This window comes from Chrysemys picta, chromosome 1 (genome assembly GCF_011386835.1).
Source record: "Chrysemys picta bellii isolate R12L10 chromosome 1, ASM1138683v2, whole genome shotgun sequence".
Lineage (NCBI taxonomy): Eukaryota > Metazoa > Chordata > Testudines > Emydidae > Chrysemys > Chrysemys picta.
The window spans coordinates 256,825,861-256,842,539 of NC_088791.1; the positions used below are offsets into that span (position 1 = coordinate 256,825,861).

General features: G+C 43.2%; 1 protein-coding gene across 2 annotated transcripts in view; it reads left to right on the forward strand.

Moving 5' to 3' along the window:
• The first annotated feature begins 1,351 nt into the window (after positions 1–1,351).
• The window catches only part of SLC15A1 (solute carrier family 15 member 1), a 50,417-nt gene continuing 35,089 nt past the window's right edge, over positions 1,352–16,679 (forward strand). Inside the window, exons 1-2 of one of the 2 annotated variants that reach the window (XM_065592646.1) lie at positions 1,352–1,533; positions 12,322–12,350. In XM_065592646.1, the coding sequence (XP_065448718.1) occupies positions 1,530–1,533; positions 12,322–12,350 (33 nt within the window). In that variant the 5' untranslated portion in view covers positions 1,352–1,529. The remainder of the gene's footprint in view (positions 1,534–12,321; positions 12,351–16,679) is intronic. The other variant, XR_010600587.1, reaches the window with a different exon arrangement.

A 16,679-nucleotide genomic window follows, 5' to 3' on the forward strand; every position in this document is an offset into this window, starting at 1 on the left:
CAAAGCAGTAACTTTTTAAAAGATAAGAATAGCAAAAAGAATATTTGGAAGTGAACCTGTCTCTGTTGTCAAACTAAAGCATAATCTACTCAAATACATATTTGATATTTTCTAGTTCCAATTTCAAAACTGGCCAGGTTGTTGGCACAGGAACTGTTTGCATTTTCTAACCAGGCCTGAGCCCCAACGTAGTCAGTCCCAGTGATGAGCCAACAAGCATAGTACAAAGAAAGACTAGTGTATGACATTGTGTGTGTGTGTGTGTGTGTGTTCATATGTATATTTGATAGCAAACTTTCCATAAACTGAAAAGAATGACTACTTACAAGCTCCCATGTTTGTTCTTCCTTTTGTGTGCCAACTCTCCCCTTTTTTCTTATTTTCTTGCCAATTTTTTTCAGTGTCTGTGTTTTCACTCACACAAATTTTTGGTTTGTACCATAAAAAAGGTTTAGAGTATTTTTATCTGCCACCCTAAAATTGTTCCTCTCAGGTAATATCTTTTGGGCGAGGTAATATATTTTAATGGACCAACCTCTGTTGGTGGAAGAGACAAGCTTTCAAGCTACACAGAGCCATTCTTTAGGTATAGAAATAGGTCTGACTTTTTCCAGACCTGAAGAGCTCTGTGTAGCTAGAAAGTTTGTCTCTTCCACCAACAGAAGTTGGTCCAATATAAGATATTACCTCACCCGCTTTGTCTCGCTCAAATGATGTTTTGTAATTCTGCTTCCTCCCTCCTTCTCTCTCTCTCTCACGATTATTTTTTCACATTTGAATCCCTCACTTCACTGTTAGTGCCTCTTCCTTTATCTGTCTTCCCATCTCTACCCTGTTCCCTTTTCACATATACCCTCCTTGTCTCTCTTCCTATCTTCTTGTTCTGAGGCAATATTTCTCCAACCCCTCAACTGCGCCAACAGTTCAACCTTTCCACTGCTCTATCCATTTCCCCCTCCTATCTATTATTTCTCTCCACTTCCCCCACCCAGCTTTCTATCCCCCTTCATTCACTCTCTATAATCTCTCACATTGCTCCTGGATTTGTGTATCCATGTCCCCCCATCTCTCTCATTACTGCTAGGGCTTCTTTTCATTCCTCCTCTTCCTCTAGGGGTCATTCCCCACCCTTAAAAATATTCACTTAACCTAATCTTAAGGCCTTAATGTCTGCTCCAGACCTCTGTGCTTCCCATTTCCCTGCAGCTGCCTCCCGCCCCAAGGAACTGTCCCTGAAGGGGTAGAACAAGGGACACTCTCAAAGCTTTACTCTTCCCTCAGCGTTTCCACACTGGTCGGGTGCAACGTCCTGCCCCCCTCCCCGAGGCTCTGAGTGACTCCTCCCGCCTGGCTCGCTGCTGTGGAGAGACACGCTTCTGCCTCTGCCGTTCCTGCCCAGGGCATTGGGTAGGGCTTGGCGCCCGGCCAAGGAGAGCACTTTTAAAGAAGAGCCCTCGCCATCATCTCCTTCACACACCACACAGGACTTTCCCAGTCAGGAGAGCAGCCGCAGCAGCGCGGGAGCCCCCATGGGTACGTGGTGAGGGCTGACGCCTCAGGGCGGGAGCTCCACAGAACTGGGAGATGAGGAAGGTTGTTGGGGCAGGTGGCTGGAGGCTTTGCGGGGAATTAGGGTGGAGGGTTATGGGGGAGAAAGAGCCAAAGTCATCCTTGGTGTAGCCCCCACGGCCTGGAGTGGGAGCTTTGGGGGGCATTCTGCAGGTTTATTGGCCGCTGCAAGTCTCTGCTCTTGGGGGGGGGAGGTGCGGGGGCTATAGAGCTCTGCTCTTGGGGGATCAGGTTTCTGCGTGGGGATTTGTAGTGTTTAGTTGCTTTTCCTCCTCCCCGCTGGGCTTGTTCTCCGCCAGCAGCGTCCGACTGCTCAAGCAGTTGATTCTTGTGTGACCCCCACTTTGTGACTCCAGTGCCCCCCACCAGCGCGTGGCGGAGTGCCCCTGGCAGCAGCACGTGCGCTGCTGTATCCCAGCTGTGGCCGGGCTGCTCAGGGAACCAGAGCGCGCCCCGGCAAGGTACCGCCCCAGCCTCTGCTTCACCTGCTGCTTTCAGGCAGCCAGCGGAGAGGCGGGGCGGCGCTCGGACACCCGCTGAGGAAAGCGGGCGAGCGCCTAGGCCAGGCGCTAGTTATTCCAGCCGGGTGGGGAAGGAGCAGCCTCCCTCGCTGCTCTCAGTCCTGCCCACGCCAGGTCTTTCGGGTCACAGGGCCACCAATGATGCAACTGCGAGGTGCTCGCCTTCGGATTCCTGCGGGCGATCCGCGAGGACCGAGCGCTTTACATAAGCGCAAGGCGGGGTAGAATCATAGGACTGGAAGGGACCTCAAGAGGTCATCTAGTCCAGTCCCCTGCACTCATGGCAGTGAGTAATAGGGTGCGTGTGTGCCTGGCTGCAGCCGGGGAAGGGCAGACTGAGGAAATCCCTTGGGGCCGCTGTTCGCTCTGTGCTTGTGGCAGGGCTGCCCAGAGGATTCAGGGGGCCCTGGGGCAAAGCAATTTCGGGGGCCCCTTCCATAAAAAAAAGTTGCAATACTATAGAATACTATATTCTCCTGGGGGCCCCTGGGGAGCCCGGGGCAAATTGCCCCACTTGCCCCCCCTCCCCCGGGCAGCCCTGGTTTGTGGAGGGACTGGAGCAGAGTCAGGTTTTGCAAGATGGCTCCTTGCTTCATCGCTCTCCCCCACTTTGTTCCACTGGAAGCTCCGAAGGCTGGGCGTGCGGAAAGCTGTGGGGGAAACACAGCCAGCGCTGCTTGTTACTCTGGGGCACGAGGCTCCCACTGAAGCGGCGAGAGAAAGCTCTGTAGGGTGGTGGGGGTGGAGTGGAGCTCGCCAAAACTGGGGACCTTGTCTCAATGCAAGGGTAGCTGGGGCGGCAGGTTTGTAGAAATTTTGGTGGTGCCCAGAACGCCCAGAGCCCGCCCCCCATACTCCGCCCCACACCTGCCTAAGGCTCTGGGAGGGAGTTTGGGTGGGGGGAGAAGGTCTGGGGTGCAGGCCCTGGGCTGGGGCAGGGGATTGGGGTGCAGAACGCGTGAGAGGTTGGGCTCTGGGAGGGAGTTTGGTTGGTGGAGAGGTCTGGGGTGCTGGCTCTGGGATGGAGTTTGGGTGCTGGGTGCAGGCTCGGGGCAGGGGGTGGGAGTGCAGGAGGGGGTTAGGAGTGTAGGCTCTGGGATGGAGTTTGGGTGTAGGCTCTGTGCTGGGGCAAGGAGTGGGGCTGCAGGCTCTGGGAGGGAGTTTGGGGGTGGGAGGGAAAGGGGGGTTGCAGGCTCTGGGAGGGGATCGGGGGTGCGGCATTTACCTGGGATTCCTAGCCAGGTCGGGCCGGGGTGCCTCCATGTGCTGCTATCCCCAGGCACTGCCCCCTCAGCTTCCTATTGGCTTCAGGGGTGCTTGGGGCAGGACAGGGGCTTCAGGGGCTGCAGGGAGAGGCTGGCAACCATGTGGAGTGAGCAGGCAGGAAGCCGCTCAGCTCTGCTGCACTGCCATGGTGAGTGGGGGCCCCGGGCTGTTTTAAATGGCCCGGGGGACGCGGGGGGGGCACCCGGGGGCAGAAGTGGGGCCGAGAGAGACCAGTGCTGGAGCCGGGCCCATTGTGCCTGGGCACCAGGAATATTCCTGGTGCCCAGGCACCACGGGCCCATAGAGCTCACGGCCCATGAGGGCAGCTGCTCCTCTTGATGTAGTGGCTAAGCTTTCGTACCTTTACCAGTCCCCGTCAGAACTAATACAACACAATCAGCAGGGGGAAATAATAGAAAAATAAAATAAGTTGCAAAGAAATTGTATTAAACATTAATAAAGAAGTTAATTAAAAATCTCAGCCAACCTGTACTGTGCAAATCAGAGAGGGAAATTTTCTAGGGAAACATATTGATTGTTTCTTTTTGCTTTTACTACCTAACCCAGAGCATCCCGGGTGCATCAGCTACACTTGGGTGTGTTGTTACCTAAATACAAAACTACTAAAATAATCCAGAATCTGACCAATCCTTCCCCTCCCCAAGATTTGTGTGTTAGGGTTGTGGCTCTTTAATGCGACCGATTGTATTTAGATAGTGTAATATGGTAGTAATTTCAGAATGGTTGATGATTTTGCATATTAATATATTGCAAAGTTTGGAGCCAATAGGAAAAATTAAAGGACACGGTTTTATTACCTTTTAGATAATTTTTACATAATTTAGATAATTCCTTACTTTTCATGAAAAGTTATTTATTTGCTATCTCTTAACCTGAAAGCTTCTGTACCCATATACCCCCCAATGTTGTGATTGTATGGTCATTAGATCACATGTTCAGTTCAGATTTCTCAGGCTTTGCAACTCAGGGCCGCCCAGAGGATTCAGGGGATCTGGGGGCAAAGCAATTTCAGGGGCCCCTTCCATAAAAAAAGTTGCAATATTATAGAATACTATATTCTCGTGGGGGCCCCTCCAGGGCCGGGGCAAATTGCCCCACTTGCCCCCCCTCTTGACGGCCCTGTTGCAACTCAAAATGCATTTAGGCCTCCAGACTCCAGGAAATTTAAATAAAGGATTGGGGAACAGTTCCCAGGAAGCAAGTCATTAATCTGACCCCCTCACCTTTCTGACCCTGGTAGAGAAAGGAGTAGTGATTATACCTTTTGGTTCCCAGCCCTGCTAAGTGGGAGCATCAAGTCTACCTTGCACATGTATTATTGGAATAATTAAAGGTGTGCACTTTTGTCTATAATCTGAAAATTACCCATAACTGGCACTGGTGTTGCTAAACCAGTAACATAGTTTAGCTGCAAGTAAGCAAAAGACAAACCATGTTCATCTCTTTTTCAGAAACCAATTGAACACAAACTGAACACAGTTTCTCCTTGGTTACAAAATTAGGAAATTTAAATGAAAAAAAAAAGTTAGATTACATTAAGGTTTTATAGTTAAAATTTCAAAAAGGTTCACACAACACTGCTAACTCACTCACCTTATGTTTATGTAGATACTATTTCTGTTTTTCTTGCTAAATTGGTGTGCTGTGCCACAAAACATTTACTGTGGGATGTGCCATGTGGCTGAGTTAATGTTTGTTTAAAAACCTTAACTTTCCTTGACTTTTATGTAATCAGTGCAATCTTAATGTTGTACTAGCAGTTTTTTATTTAATTATAGTAAAAAAAAATTCACATCAGGGTGTTCTGCCCCAGCAATTGTTTATCCAATCGGTATTTCATAGTCAACAAAAAACCTACTTTTCCCTATCAAAATTGATTACTATTTTAGGGGGGAAATTATTGTCACCTCCTCTGAATAAAATAAAATAAAATTTTCAGGAACTTCAAAGATTTTCTTCTGAGAAGAGCTGCCTGTTTCAAATTTGGGAGCATGTGATCACTGTGCTCCAAATACCTTCCTTTGATATATTTTCACTAAGAATTTGTCTCGGCCCTAGATATGTTTAAGAGTTACTGTAAGAGTGTAGGGACATGACAGCTGTTTCTGATTTGAGTTTTAAATAGTTGGCCCAGAGATTTTAGAAACTTTGCACATTTCTAAAGCAGGACCAAACTTTTTCTTGGGATTGGTCTCATTTAGCCAGAGTACAGCATTCACATTAATGCTAATGGGATTTGGAATTTTCATGCTTTTTGGATGAGAATACACTCATAACACTTTCCACCAGCCTGGTATTGAATGTTAAATGGATAATCCAATCAGATGCTTGGATGGTGTGTTTTTCTCAAAGGATTAACCCATCCGTAAATAACCAATTCAGATAGATTTAGTGCAGGGATCGGCAACCTTTGGCACATGGCTCGCCAGGGTAAGCACTCTGGCGGGCTGGGCCAGTTTGTTTACCTGCCGCATCCGTAGGTTCGGCCGATCGCGGCTCTCACTGGCCACGGTTTGTCGTCCCAGGCCAATGGGGGCTGCGGGAAGCGGCGCGGGCTGAGGGATGTGCTGGCCGCCGCTTCCCGCAGCACCCATTGGCCTGGAGTAACGAACCACAGCCAGTGGGAGCCACGATCGGCCGAACCTGCGGACACGGCAGGTAAACAAACCGGCCTGGCCCACCAGGGTGCTTACGCTGGCGGGCCGCATGCCAAAGGTTGCCGATCCCTGATTTAGTCTTAACTAGAGGATTATAGGTATCTCATGTCTTTTTGCTTTAAACAGGTATTATTTGTCTAATGTTAAAAATATTTTGGCAATGACGAGGTAAGAGTGGTATAGATTGCTCTTTGGGAAATATTCTTTTCCAGTGAAAGTATGTTAGTCATGCAGTTCATTTTCCATAAAATATGCGAAAAAATTATAGCCACATTGCCATTAAAATAATATATTCCTTTAGCATATTTTACAAGGCAGAATCAAGGATGATGATACAAACTGGAAATACTTTCTGGCCTCTTTGGGTCTGACCTTACTGAAAAAATATCCAAAGAGGGGAAAATTATTAATGAACTTCTTAACACCAAAATCCAGAGAATCCCACACCCAGAAAGTAATACTCTGTGCCAGGTGAACCGTCACTCATGTCGCCAACAGACAGTCCTGGAAAAGATAGAGACAGTAAGTTTAATGGAAGTTAATCTTAAAAACAAGTTAAAGTAACTATTTTTAAAGTCAAGGACAGTGAAGGCTGCATAAAACAAAAACTGATGCCACCAACACATAAAGTGATTTTTTAAAGTGCTGAGCTGCAGTTGAAGTCAATGGCAACTGCTGCCTGCTGCTCAACACTTTTGAAAATCAGGCCAATTATTTAGGTGTCTAAATATGGACTTAGTAGCACAATGTTAGGCTCTCATTTTGAAAATCTTGGCTCTGGTGCATTCAAGAACTTGATCAGCTTCCCTGGTGAAGAAGAGTGAATGCCTGAGACTTAGTTTAGAAATGGTCAAAAAGCAAGTCAGAGCCATAAACATTAATGTTGACTGATTTCCAGAAACATAGAAGCCCACAATGTAACATCTAGTATTTGAAAAATGGCTCTGAAATATACTCAGCCTGGATGCATGTGATACAGCTTTCTGGTAGGGATGTTGCTTTCAAATGCACAGCAAGAAAAATGGATTGAATTCAAGTCAGAAAAGAACAGTTGCCTTCCAAGGATTAGAGGGTAGACAGGAATAAGATCCTCAGAGCTGTCAGGAGGAAAAGATTTTATTATGCTCAGAGAGTCCATCAGCTCCCAGATATAAGTCCCCATAATGTACGCTAAAGAGTATGAACATTTCTCCCTCATTTAAAGAAGTGAACGTTGAGGATTTGCTTCTTTATCTGGCAATGACCAAGGCCTTGAAAAAATGGGAAAAATACATGCTTGAGGATTCAGTACTCCCTGCAAGATTCTTAGATAGAATAATACAGAGGAGTAGTTGACCCAGTAATTAACCATGCAGAAGGATGTGTTAAAAAGTGCTTAGTGGGATTGACATTACCTGTTTGTTGACTGAGCGCTGGCAAGGCCACCAATATTGCATATTGAAATGAAGCCTAATCATTTTCACCCATGGAGGTACCACTGTGGCCCGGAAATTCTGCCAGTTTATCTCATGGAGTTTTACTCAGAGCCTCCCCTCAAATGAGAAGGCTTAGGGACTCCACAGGGGATGCAAGGATGGTAGCCTCTCAGGCTTGCAGCTCCCTGGGATCCATAAAGAAGGGAATCCCTGTATGGTTGCATAGCTGTAGTCACAGAGAAGACTGGTTGTGTGCTCCATCCCCCCCCCTTGGACCCACTGGTTATATACTGCAATTATTTTACCTATTAAACATTTGAATTTGAAAGCTAAGACCTCCTTTCAGTGCTTGTAGAATTCAGAGCGCTACACTTCTTTTATTGTTCTTTTTTCTTCCAATTTAGGTCAAAATATCACAAACAAATACATATGTTTAAAAGAATAATAATTGCTGGAGATATGGTATAGCAAATAACAGTGCTGCAGGTGTTCTGAAAACATCAACATGTAAAAATATTCAGGGATAATATTATGGACAGATCTAATCTTTAGCATGGATACCTTGATATCCACTTAGTTTCTCTTTGTCTGACACTAAACTAGGAAGCGTGGTAGATACACTAGAGGGTAGGGATCGGATACAGAGGGACCTAGACAAATTAGAGGATTGGGCCGAAAAAAACCTGATGAGGTTCAACAAGGACAAGTGCAGAGTCCTGCACTTAGGACGGAAGAATCCCATGCACTGCTACAGACTAGGGACCGAATGGCTAGGTAGCAGTTCTGCAGAAAAGGACTTAGGGGTCACAGTGGACGAGAAGCTGGATATGAGTCACCAGTGTGCTCTTGTTGCCAAGAAGGCTAACGGCATTTTGGGCTGTATAAGTAGGGGCATTGCCAGCAGATCGAGGAACGTGATCGTTCCCCTTTATTCGACATTGGTGAGGCCTCATCTGGAATACTGTGTCCAGTTTTGGTCCCCACACTACAAGAAGGATGTGGAAAAATTGGAAAGAGTCCAGCGGAGGGCAACAAAAATGATTAGGGGTCTGGAGCACATGACTTATGAGGAGAGGCTGAGGGAACTGGGATTGTTTAGTCTCCAGAAGAGAAGAATGAGGGGGGATTTGATAGCAGCCTTCAACTACCTGAAGGGGGGTTCCAAAGAGGATGGAGTTCGGCTGTTCTCAGTGGTGGCAGATGACAGAACAAGGAGCAATGGTCTCAAGTTGCAGTGGGGGAGGTCCAGGTTGGATATCAGGGAAAACTATTTCACTAGGAGGGTGGTGAAACACTGGAATGCGTTACCTAGGGAGGTGGTGGAGTCTCCTTCCTTGGAGGTTTTTAAGGCCCGGCTTGACAAAGCCCTGGCTGGGATGATTTAGCTGGGAATTGGTCCTGCTTTGAGCAGGGGGTTGGACTAGATGACCTCCTGAGGTCCCTTCCAACTCTGATATTCTATGATTCTATGAACTGCATAAGCGACATTTTTGTTAATTTCAGAAATGGCATGTAAGGATATGTATCCTGAAAGTATCATTAAAACAGCTTTTGGTATATTTTATATATATTAATTTTTATAAAGAAAAAATATATCAATGATTTTCATGTGTTGATTTTCCTTACTTTCCATATTCATTTTATCTGTGTAGCATAATTATTCTATTTGTCAAAATAAGAGATTAAATCTTTAAAAAAAAACCCTTGAAAATATACTTGTTAGTACATTGTGCAATCAGTGCTAAAATTTAAAGAGTATCCATAGGACCCTTTGTTTTCAGGTTTTATTTTATTTAATTTTTCCCAGGAATGTATCAGTGTTTATGACCATAACAACAAAAACAGGTGAAAGTCAGTGCAAAAAACTATTAATAATTTTTCAGGGTAAATATCAGGGTTTATTCTGGTGGACAGAAAGACGGGGTGGGGGCGAGTATTTCGTAGATTAATGCTTTGAATTCTGTTCACCAATGTGGTTTGCTGCAGAACTAAAACAGAATTCAAAACACAATGCCACCTCTGAGTTTAAGAATACAGTATGTCTCTAATCCCCAAATAAAACTTTTCATTTGAATAAACAGTTTACTGTTGTAGACTTAAAACTATTAGCCTATGAATATTTACATTTAATAATTGGGACACACCATTTGCAACACATACACTCAACTTCATCCTTTTCTCCTGTTTTTTTTTTTAAACTTTCAAATGCTTCCTTTGTGTTCTGAAATGTATTCTGATACAGATTTTAGTTTTCTTCCCATTTTAGTGGGCCAAATCTTTAAACTGTTATTTGCTAACAGCTTGAAATGTGTACGTGGTGGGCGTGAGATTCCTCAGTACATTCAGATGCACATGCACTTCTAGACCAGGGGTTCTCAAACTTCATTGCACTGCGACCCCCTTCTGACAACAAAAATTACTTCACGACCACAGGATGGGGGACCAAAGCCTGAACCCATCCAAGCCCCACTGCCCCGGCTAGGGAGGCCAAAGCCCATGCCCTGATGCTCTGGGCAAGGGGGGCCAAAGCTGAAGCTCAAGGACTTCAGCCCCAGGTAGGGGGCCTGCAACCTGAGCCCTGCCGCCCAGGGCCGAAGCCCTCAGGCTTTGGCTTCGGCCCTGGGCAGTGGGGCTCGGGCTTTGGCCCCCGCAAGTCTAAGCCAGCCCTGGCGACACCATTCAAAGGGGGTCCCGACCCACAGTTTGAGAACTCGCTGTTCTAGACCAGTGGTTCTCAACCTGCGGCTCACGGACCACTTGTGGCCCAATCAGCACACAGCTGTGGCCCGTGTGATATCCTCAGGGCCATGTAGGAAATATATATATTGTGTGGATGAGGCCTACATAACACAGAGAGCTGCATATGTGGCCCACAATGGTAAATAAGTTGAGAACCACTGTTCTAGACTAATATATAGCCTTACTTCTAGAGGCAGCTTTGCATATACACACAGACTAATGTATTATCATAATACATATATCTCATGCAGTGTACTGTATTTTCCTAATAAAACAAGTTATTTTTATATATTTTAATGATATAAAAGTAGAGTGAAAATAAACAAAAATTGAATATTTTTGTAAAACCCAGGAATTTTTCAGTAAAAATTGGTTTAAACTGAAAAAGGGGCTTAAGTATCCAGCACTCTTGTTGTCAGTACACTGTGTACACGTGTATGTGCACACGGTGAACTATGGACTACATGCTACTCAAGTAAGCAGAAATAGCATTTCCTTTCATAATGACAATCTGTTATAGTTTTGTTTAGTTTGCAAACCAGGATTTCAAAGTACACATCCGTGCTGTACTTGAACTTTATCTTCAAGATACTGAACTTTTAACATAAGAAGTGCTGACGTCCATTACATTTTCACACGAACATTTCTTTATCAGAGATGGCATGAACCCCCGTGTCTGTCAGCAAAACTCACTTTGGAAAAACATGCTTCAGAGGCCTGCAGAAACCACTCTGGGCCCTGAGCATCAAGGCGTCCAGTCGAGCAAAGAATTTAAACATTTCCCGCTGATTTCAGTGAGACTACTCACATGTTTAAAGTTAGTAACATGCTTAAGTGCTTTGCTGAATCAGGCCGTAGTGCTCAGTATCTTGCAGGATCTACAGGATCAAGCTGAATGGCATTTGTCTTTATCTTGTCTCTACTTCTTACTTTTGCCCTGTCTGTAAAGCAAGCTGTAAAGGCAGCGCACCCAGAGCTTAATTTGAAGCAGATCACTGCTTTGGGGCTGTTTGATAGTTTTGTGCCACCTGGATTAGTGATGATTTTATGGTCTGAACAAGCTTTACAGTATGTGTGATGCTGCCTTGCATTGTTCATGATTGTTTTTCATTTGAGCTATGTATGAATCTTGGGACTCGTACATTCTTGTGTATTTCCTAGCTCCCCTCATCTTACTAGTAAAATGAAATATTAGTACTTGTTCCCTGCTGGTTGAAAGCATATTTTAAAGATTTTTTTTCAGTCTGTACAAAATATCAATTTTTTTCTTTAGAACTTGTTTTCAATTTCATATTCCTTTGCAATGGACTAAATATCCAAACAATGATGCCAAATGTGAATCGGTGCCAATTACAGAAGTATTTCACGTCTCTCTATTAAACAGATACATAAAAGGCAACCAAACTTCAAACACTAGGATGAGCTGAAGTAAATTCAAATATTATGGATAGTTTCCTATGTAAATACATTAAAACACCTAAGCCTACAGACTGCAGCATGGCAAATATTATTCAGAACTGGTTTTTACAATGAGACTTTCTACAAATATTAAACAATAAATGTGTGTTTCTATAGTTTCTATTTAATAGAGAGGTAGCTTTAGTATGTACTCAAACTTTGCTTAATTTTTTTGTTTTCTATTTTTTTTTAAATTTCTTATTCAGTTTACTGCCTGCAATTATATTTTCAAAACCCTTCCTTGTTCAAGTTTTTGTATATAGCGAATGCCTCTTAATTGATACATAACCTAAATATCTTAGAGTTTACTAATTATTGTATGGGACTGAAAATAAATATAACTTCCAAGCTGCAATTGCTCTACTATAGATACACAATACAAAAACAATTTCATTTAATTTTGAAACAATTGTTTCAGAGTATAAAAAGCCACACATAGAAGTCTGAAAGTTTACTTACCCTGTGCATACATTTTATCTGTAAAAATGCTTATGGCTAATGAATACTGCCAAGTTTATACTGAATTATTTAGTTTAAGTTAATTAAGAATATTTTTCTTATTAAAAGTATTGTGTTTATTATTAAGCTAAGATTATTGTGATTTCCATTGTCTTGGTAAGAAATGTTATTTCCTAGTTTTACATAAATTTGTTTCTCTCTCTTTTTTCCTAACAGAGAAAAATAAGAAGGAAAGAAAACATGGGGTTAGTATTTATTTTTTTAACTCTGAAAAGTGTTTGATTGTTGTATTCAAGTAATGTTCCCATTGTTCCTAACATGGTACATAGACATGGTGAGCCAAAATCTCTGCTGATGTGAATGGACATAACCCCAGCTGAAGTCAATTGAGTTGTGCCCATTTACATCAGCAGAGAATTTAATTCATTGCCTTAGAGCCTGATCCGATGTCCATTGAGGTCAATGGGAGTCTTTTGACTTACTTCGGTGGGCATTAGATCAGGCCTTTAGAAAGACTCCCAGCCATTGCATACACCTAAATGTGAGCTAACAAGAGCAGGGTGGTCTGTGAAGAGTCCTAGTACCTGGCACCGTGTCACATTTGTTTCAGTTAAAGTGAGAATGTTTCAGTGAGACAAAGTTTAGTTTATCAGTGTGTGAAAAAAACCACGTATGTATTTATATACTTCATGTAGTTTGTAACCAAGTCTAACACACCTTACGGATTTGGCTTTTCTCATGTTCAAACTGACCTAAATCTGCTTCCTTACAGCACTGCTTGAAAAAGAGTATCCCAAACTCCTCTGGCCAGACAGAGTGTGCAGACCATTATTGCTATCCTGATTCCATTCTTCTGAGATCAGAGCTCACTTTTTTTCTTTCTGAAGCTCCCAACAATATCTAATTGCAATTTACTTTAAAAACTCAATATCTAATTCAGTTATCAAAAAAGTAAAGTTTTTTGGCCTAGAGTAAAAAATAAAGAGAAAATCCTGAAATAAAAATGAAGCAGAATGTAAACACAGCAAATAACTTCACTAAAAAAAGTGTAGCTACCAACACATAGTTATGTGATGTAGTTAAGCAGGATGAGAGCTTTACATATTAGGAAGACCTTTGTTCATCTGACTGCTCTGGTATGTCTGTAGAAGGGGTAGTGCCCCGTCTCATTTTTCTCTTATAGAACCCCTAATAAGCAAATTTATTTTTACGCTCATTTGTTGAATATTTTACCCAATGTAATACACCAAAGTTTGTCAAGAAACTGTAAAAACAAAAAACAAATTGAGCCTCGAGTAAGTTTGAATGTAACCTAGGCAGGCCCATCCTTGTGTTTTATCATTTCTCTCAGTTGTAATATTTACAAGAATACTTCTTTACATGCAGCACAAGGTTTCTCATCCACAGCCCATGGACTGCCATTAGTGTATCTTCCATCAATGCAGTCTCTTGGAAGAATGTCTCATTACCATGCAAGTGTAACTAGCTCTGAACTCAAGATCAGTGTTACAAAATGTCTCAGAACATACCCATCACTGCAGCAGCTGTAATTCATAACAGTTGACAAGATACTGACCATTATACGGAGTTGTGTTTTTGTGAATGCTGTGGGTTCAAATGTAGTATCACTTTAATATGATAGATAAGACACTAGTTTTTATTTCCAATGTGGTGGACTCAATAAGTCTTTCCATATCTAGCTTCTTAATAATTGAGCAAATTGGTGGGAATTTCATTTGAACTATGTTTAGAGGTTCCACTATTGACCAAAGCTTCTCAATTCACTAGCTGCAGGCAGGATTTCCATTGTACAGCTTCTTTCAGTTGGACCTGTTGGGCTGTTTTTCTTTGCATTGAATTAGATCTGAATTATTAACATTACTGCAATAGTCTAAATACAAAAATTACAGAAATCTCATAACATGATATCAAACAGTATCAAATGCCACTTTTCAACAACAAATTGTTCTTTAATTCCAGAAAAACTTGACCTCTGGAACAATTGATTTTTTTAAACCTCAAACTAAATTATCTCTTAGATTTAGCCTGCATCTTAATATTGATTGCTTTTTAAAGCACTATTTGATAATCTTTTTCACTTTAACTAATTGTAGCTGACATATACAATTATGTTTAATCTGTGTTCAAAGATCCTTCTGTACTTGATCTTTTGCCACAAGGGTTATATGGCTTAATATCAAGATTTCCTGTGATCCCTTTACTAGCTAGTCTCACAAGACTGTATTGTCCCCAGTTTAAGAAGTCTGAACTATGAGCTATCCAAAACAAGTCTGAACTATGAGATATCAAACACAATTTCAGTATGAAATTCTTCTCAGAAGTTAGGTAATTTCTTATAGTACATACTAAAGCTTTCCAAGTGTTTTAAAAAGCAAGGTATTAATCACAGAACTGACTTAAGTCTAAGGACCAGATCCTCAGTAGGTGTAAATTGATATAGCTCCATCGAAATCAAATGAAGATTTTCTTAAGATTTGATTCTGCAAGCTACAGATCTAATAGCACCCTGCATCTTGAAGGATCAGGCCCATAAACAGTAAGCTATGAATAGTCATGGCATAAATATGAAAGGCAGAGCATTCTCCTGATCCCTTTCTTGTTTTTCCACAGAAAACTAATTTTAAAATGTAATTTGTGACACTGTTTTAGCTTTTCTATTTTCAAAATACTGTAGGTGTCTTGTAGTGTTCAGTAACAAAAGCTGTACTGCTCTGATAAATTATGATTTATAGCAGATACCCACATTTTGAGACACAGAGGACTGTACTAAAACTGGTTGGTACCTGACCATCATTCATGCATGTAAATTATGTTATCAAAATTAAACAGTCATGATAGCCACATCTACATTAAAACTTCTAGATTAAGAGAAACTGCATGTTCATTGTCACCTGCAATAAAAACCTGTCGCTGATCAGTTTTATCCTTGCCCTGTAGTTATGGCAAGAGGACAGGATGCATTCTATTGAGACATTTTGAAAGTGCCCATCACATTAGCCTTCAGGTTCCACGTGGGATGTTTTAGGTTGTGTTTTGGCCTTGCGTGGAATTTACTGTCTCCTGTTCCTATAGGTTTGAATTCAAACACCTTTTGTTATCCATCTATTTTGCATTCCCCATTGGAATCCTTTTCTCTTAATTTGGTAGATAGAAAGATTCCTATATTTATAGCTAAAAATCCAGATCTTGTGTATTTTTTGCAGTTAGCCCATATTTTAGATCTGTACTAGATTTGTGGAACTATACTGACACTGAGAAGGCCAGAGTTAATTCATGGCCCAGTAGTTTGTGAAGCAATGTGCTGTTGCTGCTGAGATATAGAGGTATCTGTTAAGATTCATAATACTCTGTTTTGTACCTCTACAAGATAACATTTAAGGTGATGGCACAGAGGTACTTGTCAAAGTCACAGTGAAAATATATTAACTGGCATTTCAGTTTGTGTATCAAAGAGCGTAGATTCCAGTTTCAGGGCAGATAAAACAATAATGATTATTGGCTCAAAAACATTAACCATTATGTAGAGCATTTTAGCTAACAAAAGGCATTTAAAGATCTGTGCACATATATTGGTTGCATTTGCCTAATTTTGTACTCTGTTATTCTCACCTCAGTACTCAGCATGGCTATGCAACTCAATAATTCATGAATCATCAACTCTTACAGCCTAAAAGATCCAGCATGCAAATACTCTCAGTAATCAGGGCCGGCTCTAACTTTTTTGCTGCCCCAAGCAGCAAAAAAAAAAAAAAAGCGCCGACCCGCCCGAGCGCCGCCGGAGCCCGCCCCCCCCAGAGCGCCGAGCACCGCCGGAGCCCGCCCCCCCCCGAGCGCCGCACCGCCGGAGCCCGCCCCCCCCCCGGCTCCCCAAGATTGGCTGCCCCTTACCAGGTGCCGCCCCAAGCATGTGCTTGGTTGCCTGGTGCCTGGAGCCGGCCCTGACAGTAATATACTCATGTATTTGCATGCCTAAACTTTACCTTCACTGGTTGGAAATACTGGGTTCTACAGGGCTCTTTAATCTAGTGGGAAAAGGAACACAAGAACCAATATCTGGAAGTTAAAGCCAGACAAATTCAGATCAGAAATCAGGCACAAATGTTAACAGTGAGGGTGTTTAACCAGTGGAACAAACTACCAAGGTGTAGTAGTTTTGGGCCGCGGTTTGGCCCTCAGCGGGGCTGTGGGGTATCCCACCGCCTCGCTACAGTCAGAAAAGAACCCCGAGCCCTCAATCAGGGTGGAGCAGTAATCACACAGTCAGGCAAATACCCAGGCCTTTAAGCAGGGGCTGGGTCAGGGTTTGTAGCAGCCCAGGCCCTAGGTCAGGGTGGGGCAGCAAACAAATAGTCAAACAGCGGCCCAGGCCTTGTAGCAGGGGCTGGGTCAGTAGCAAATAGTCAATCAGGTACCCAGCCTCTCTAGGCCAGGGGAAACGGGGGGAGTCTGCCACCCAAGGAGTGGGTGGCAGGGGGGATGCAGGCCCTCCCACTCCACTGCGTCCCAGCCCGGGGCCCTAGCAACGATGGATGTTCACTGCTGTCAGTGAGGAT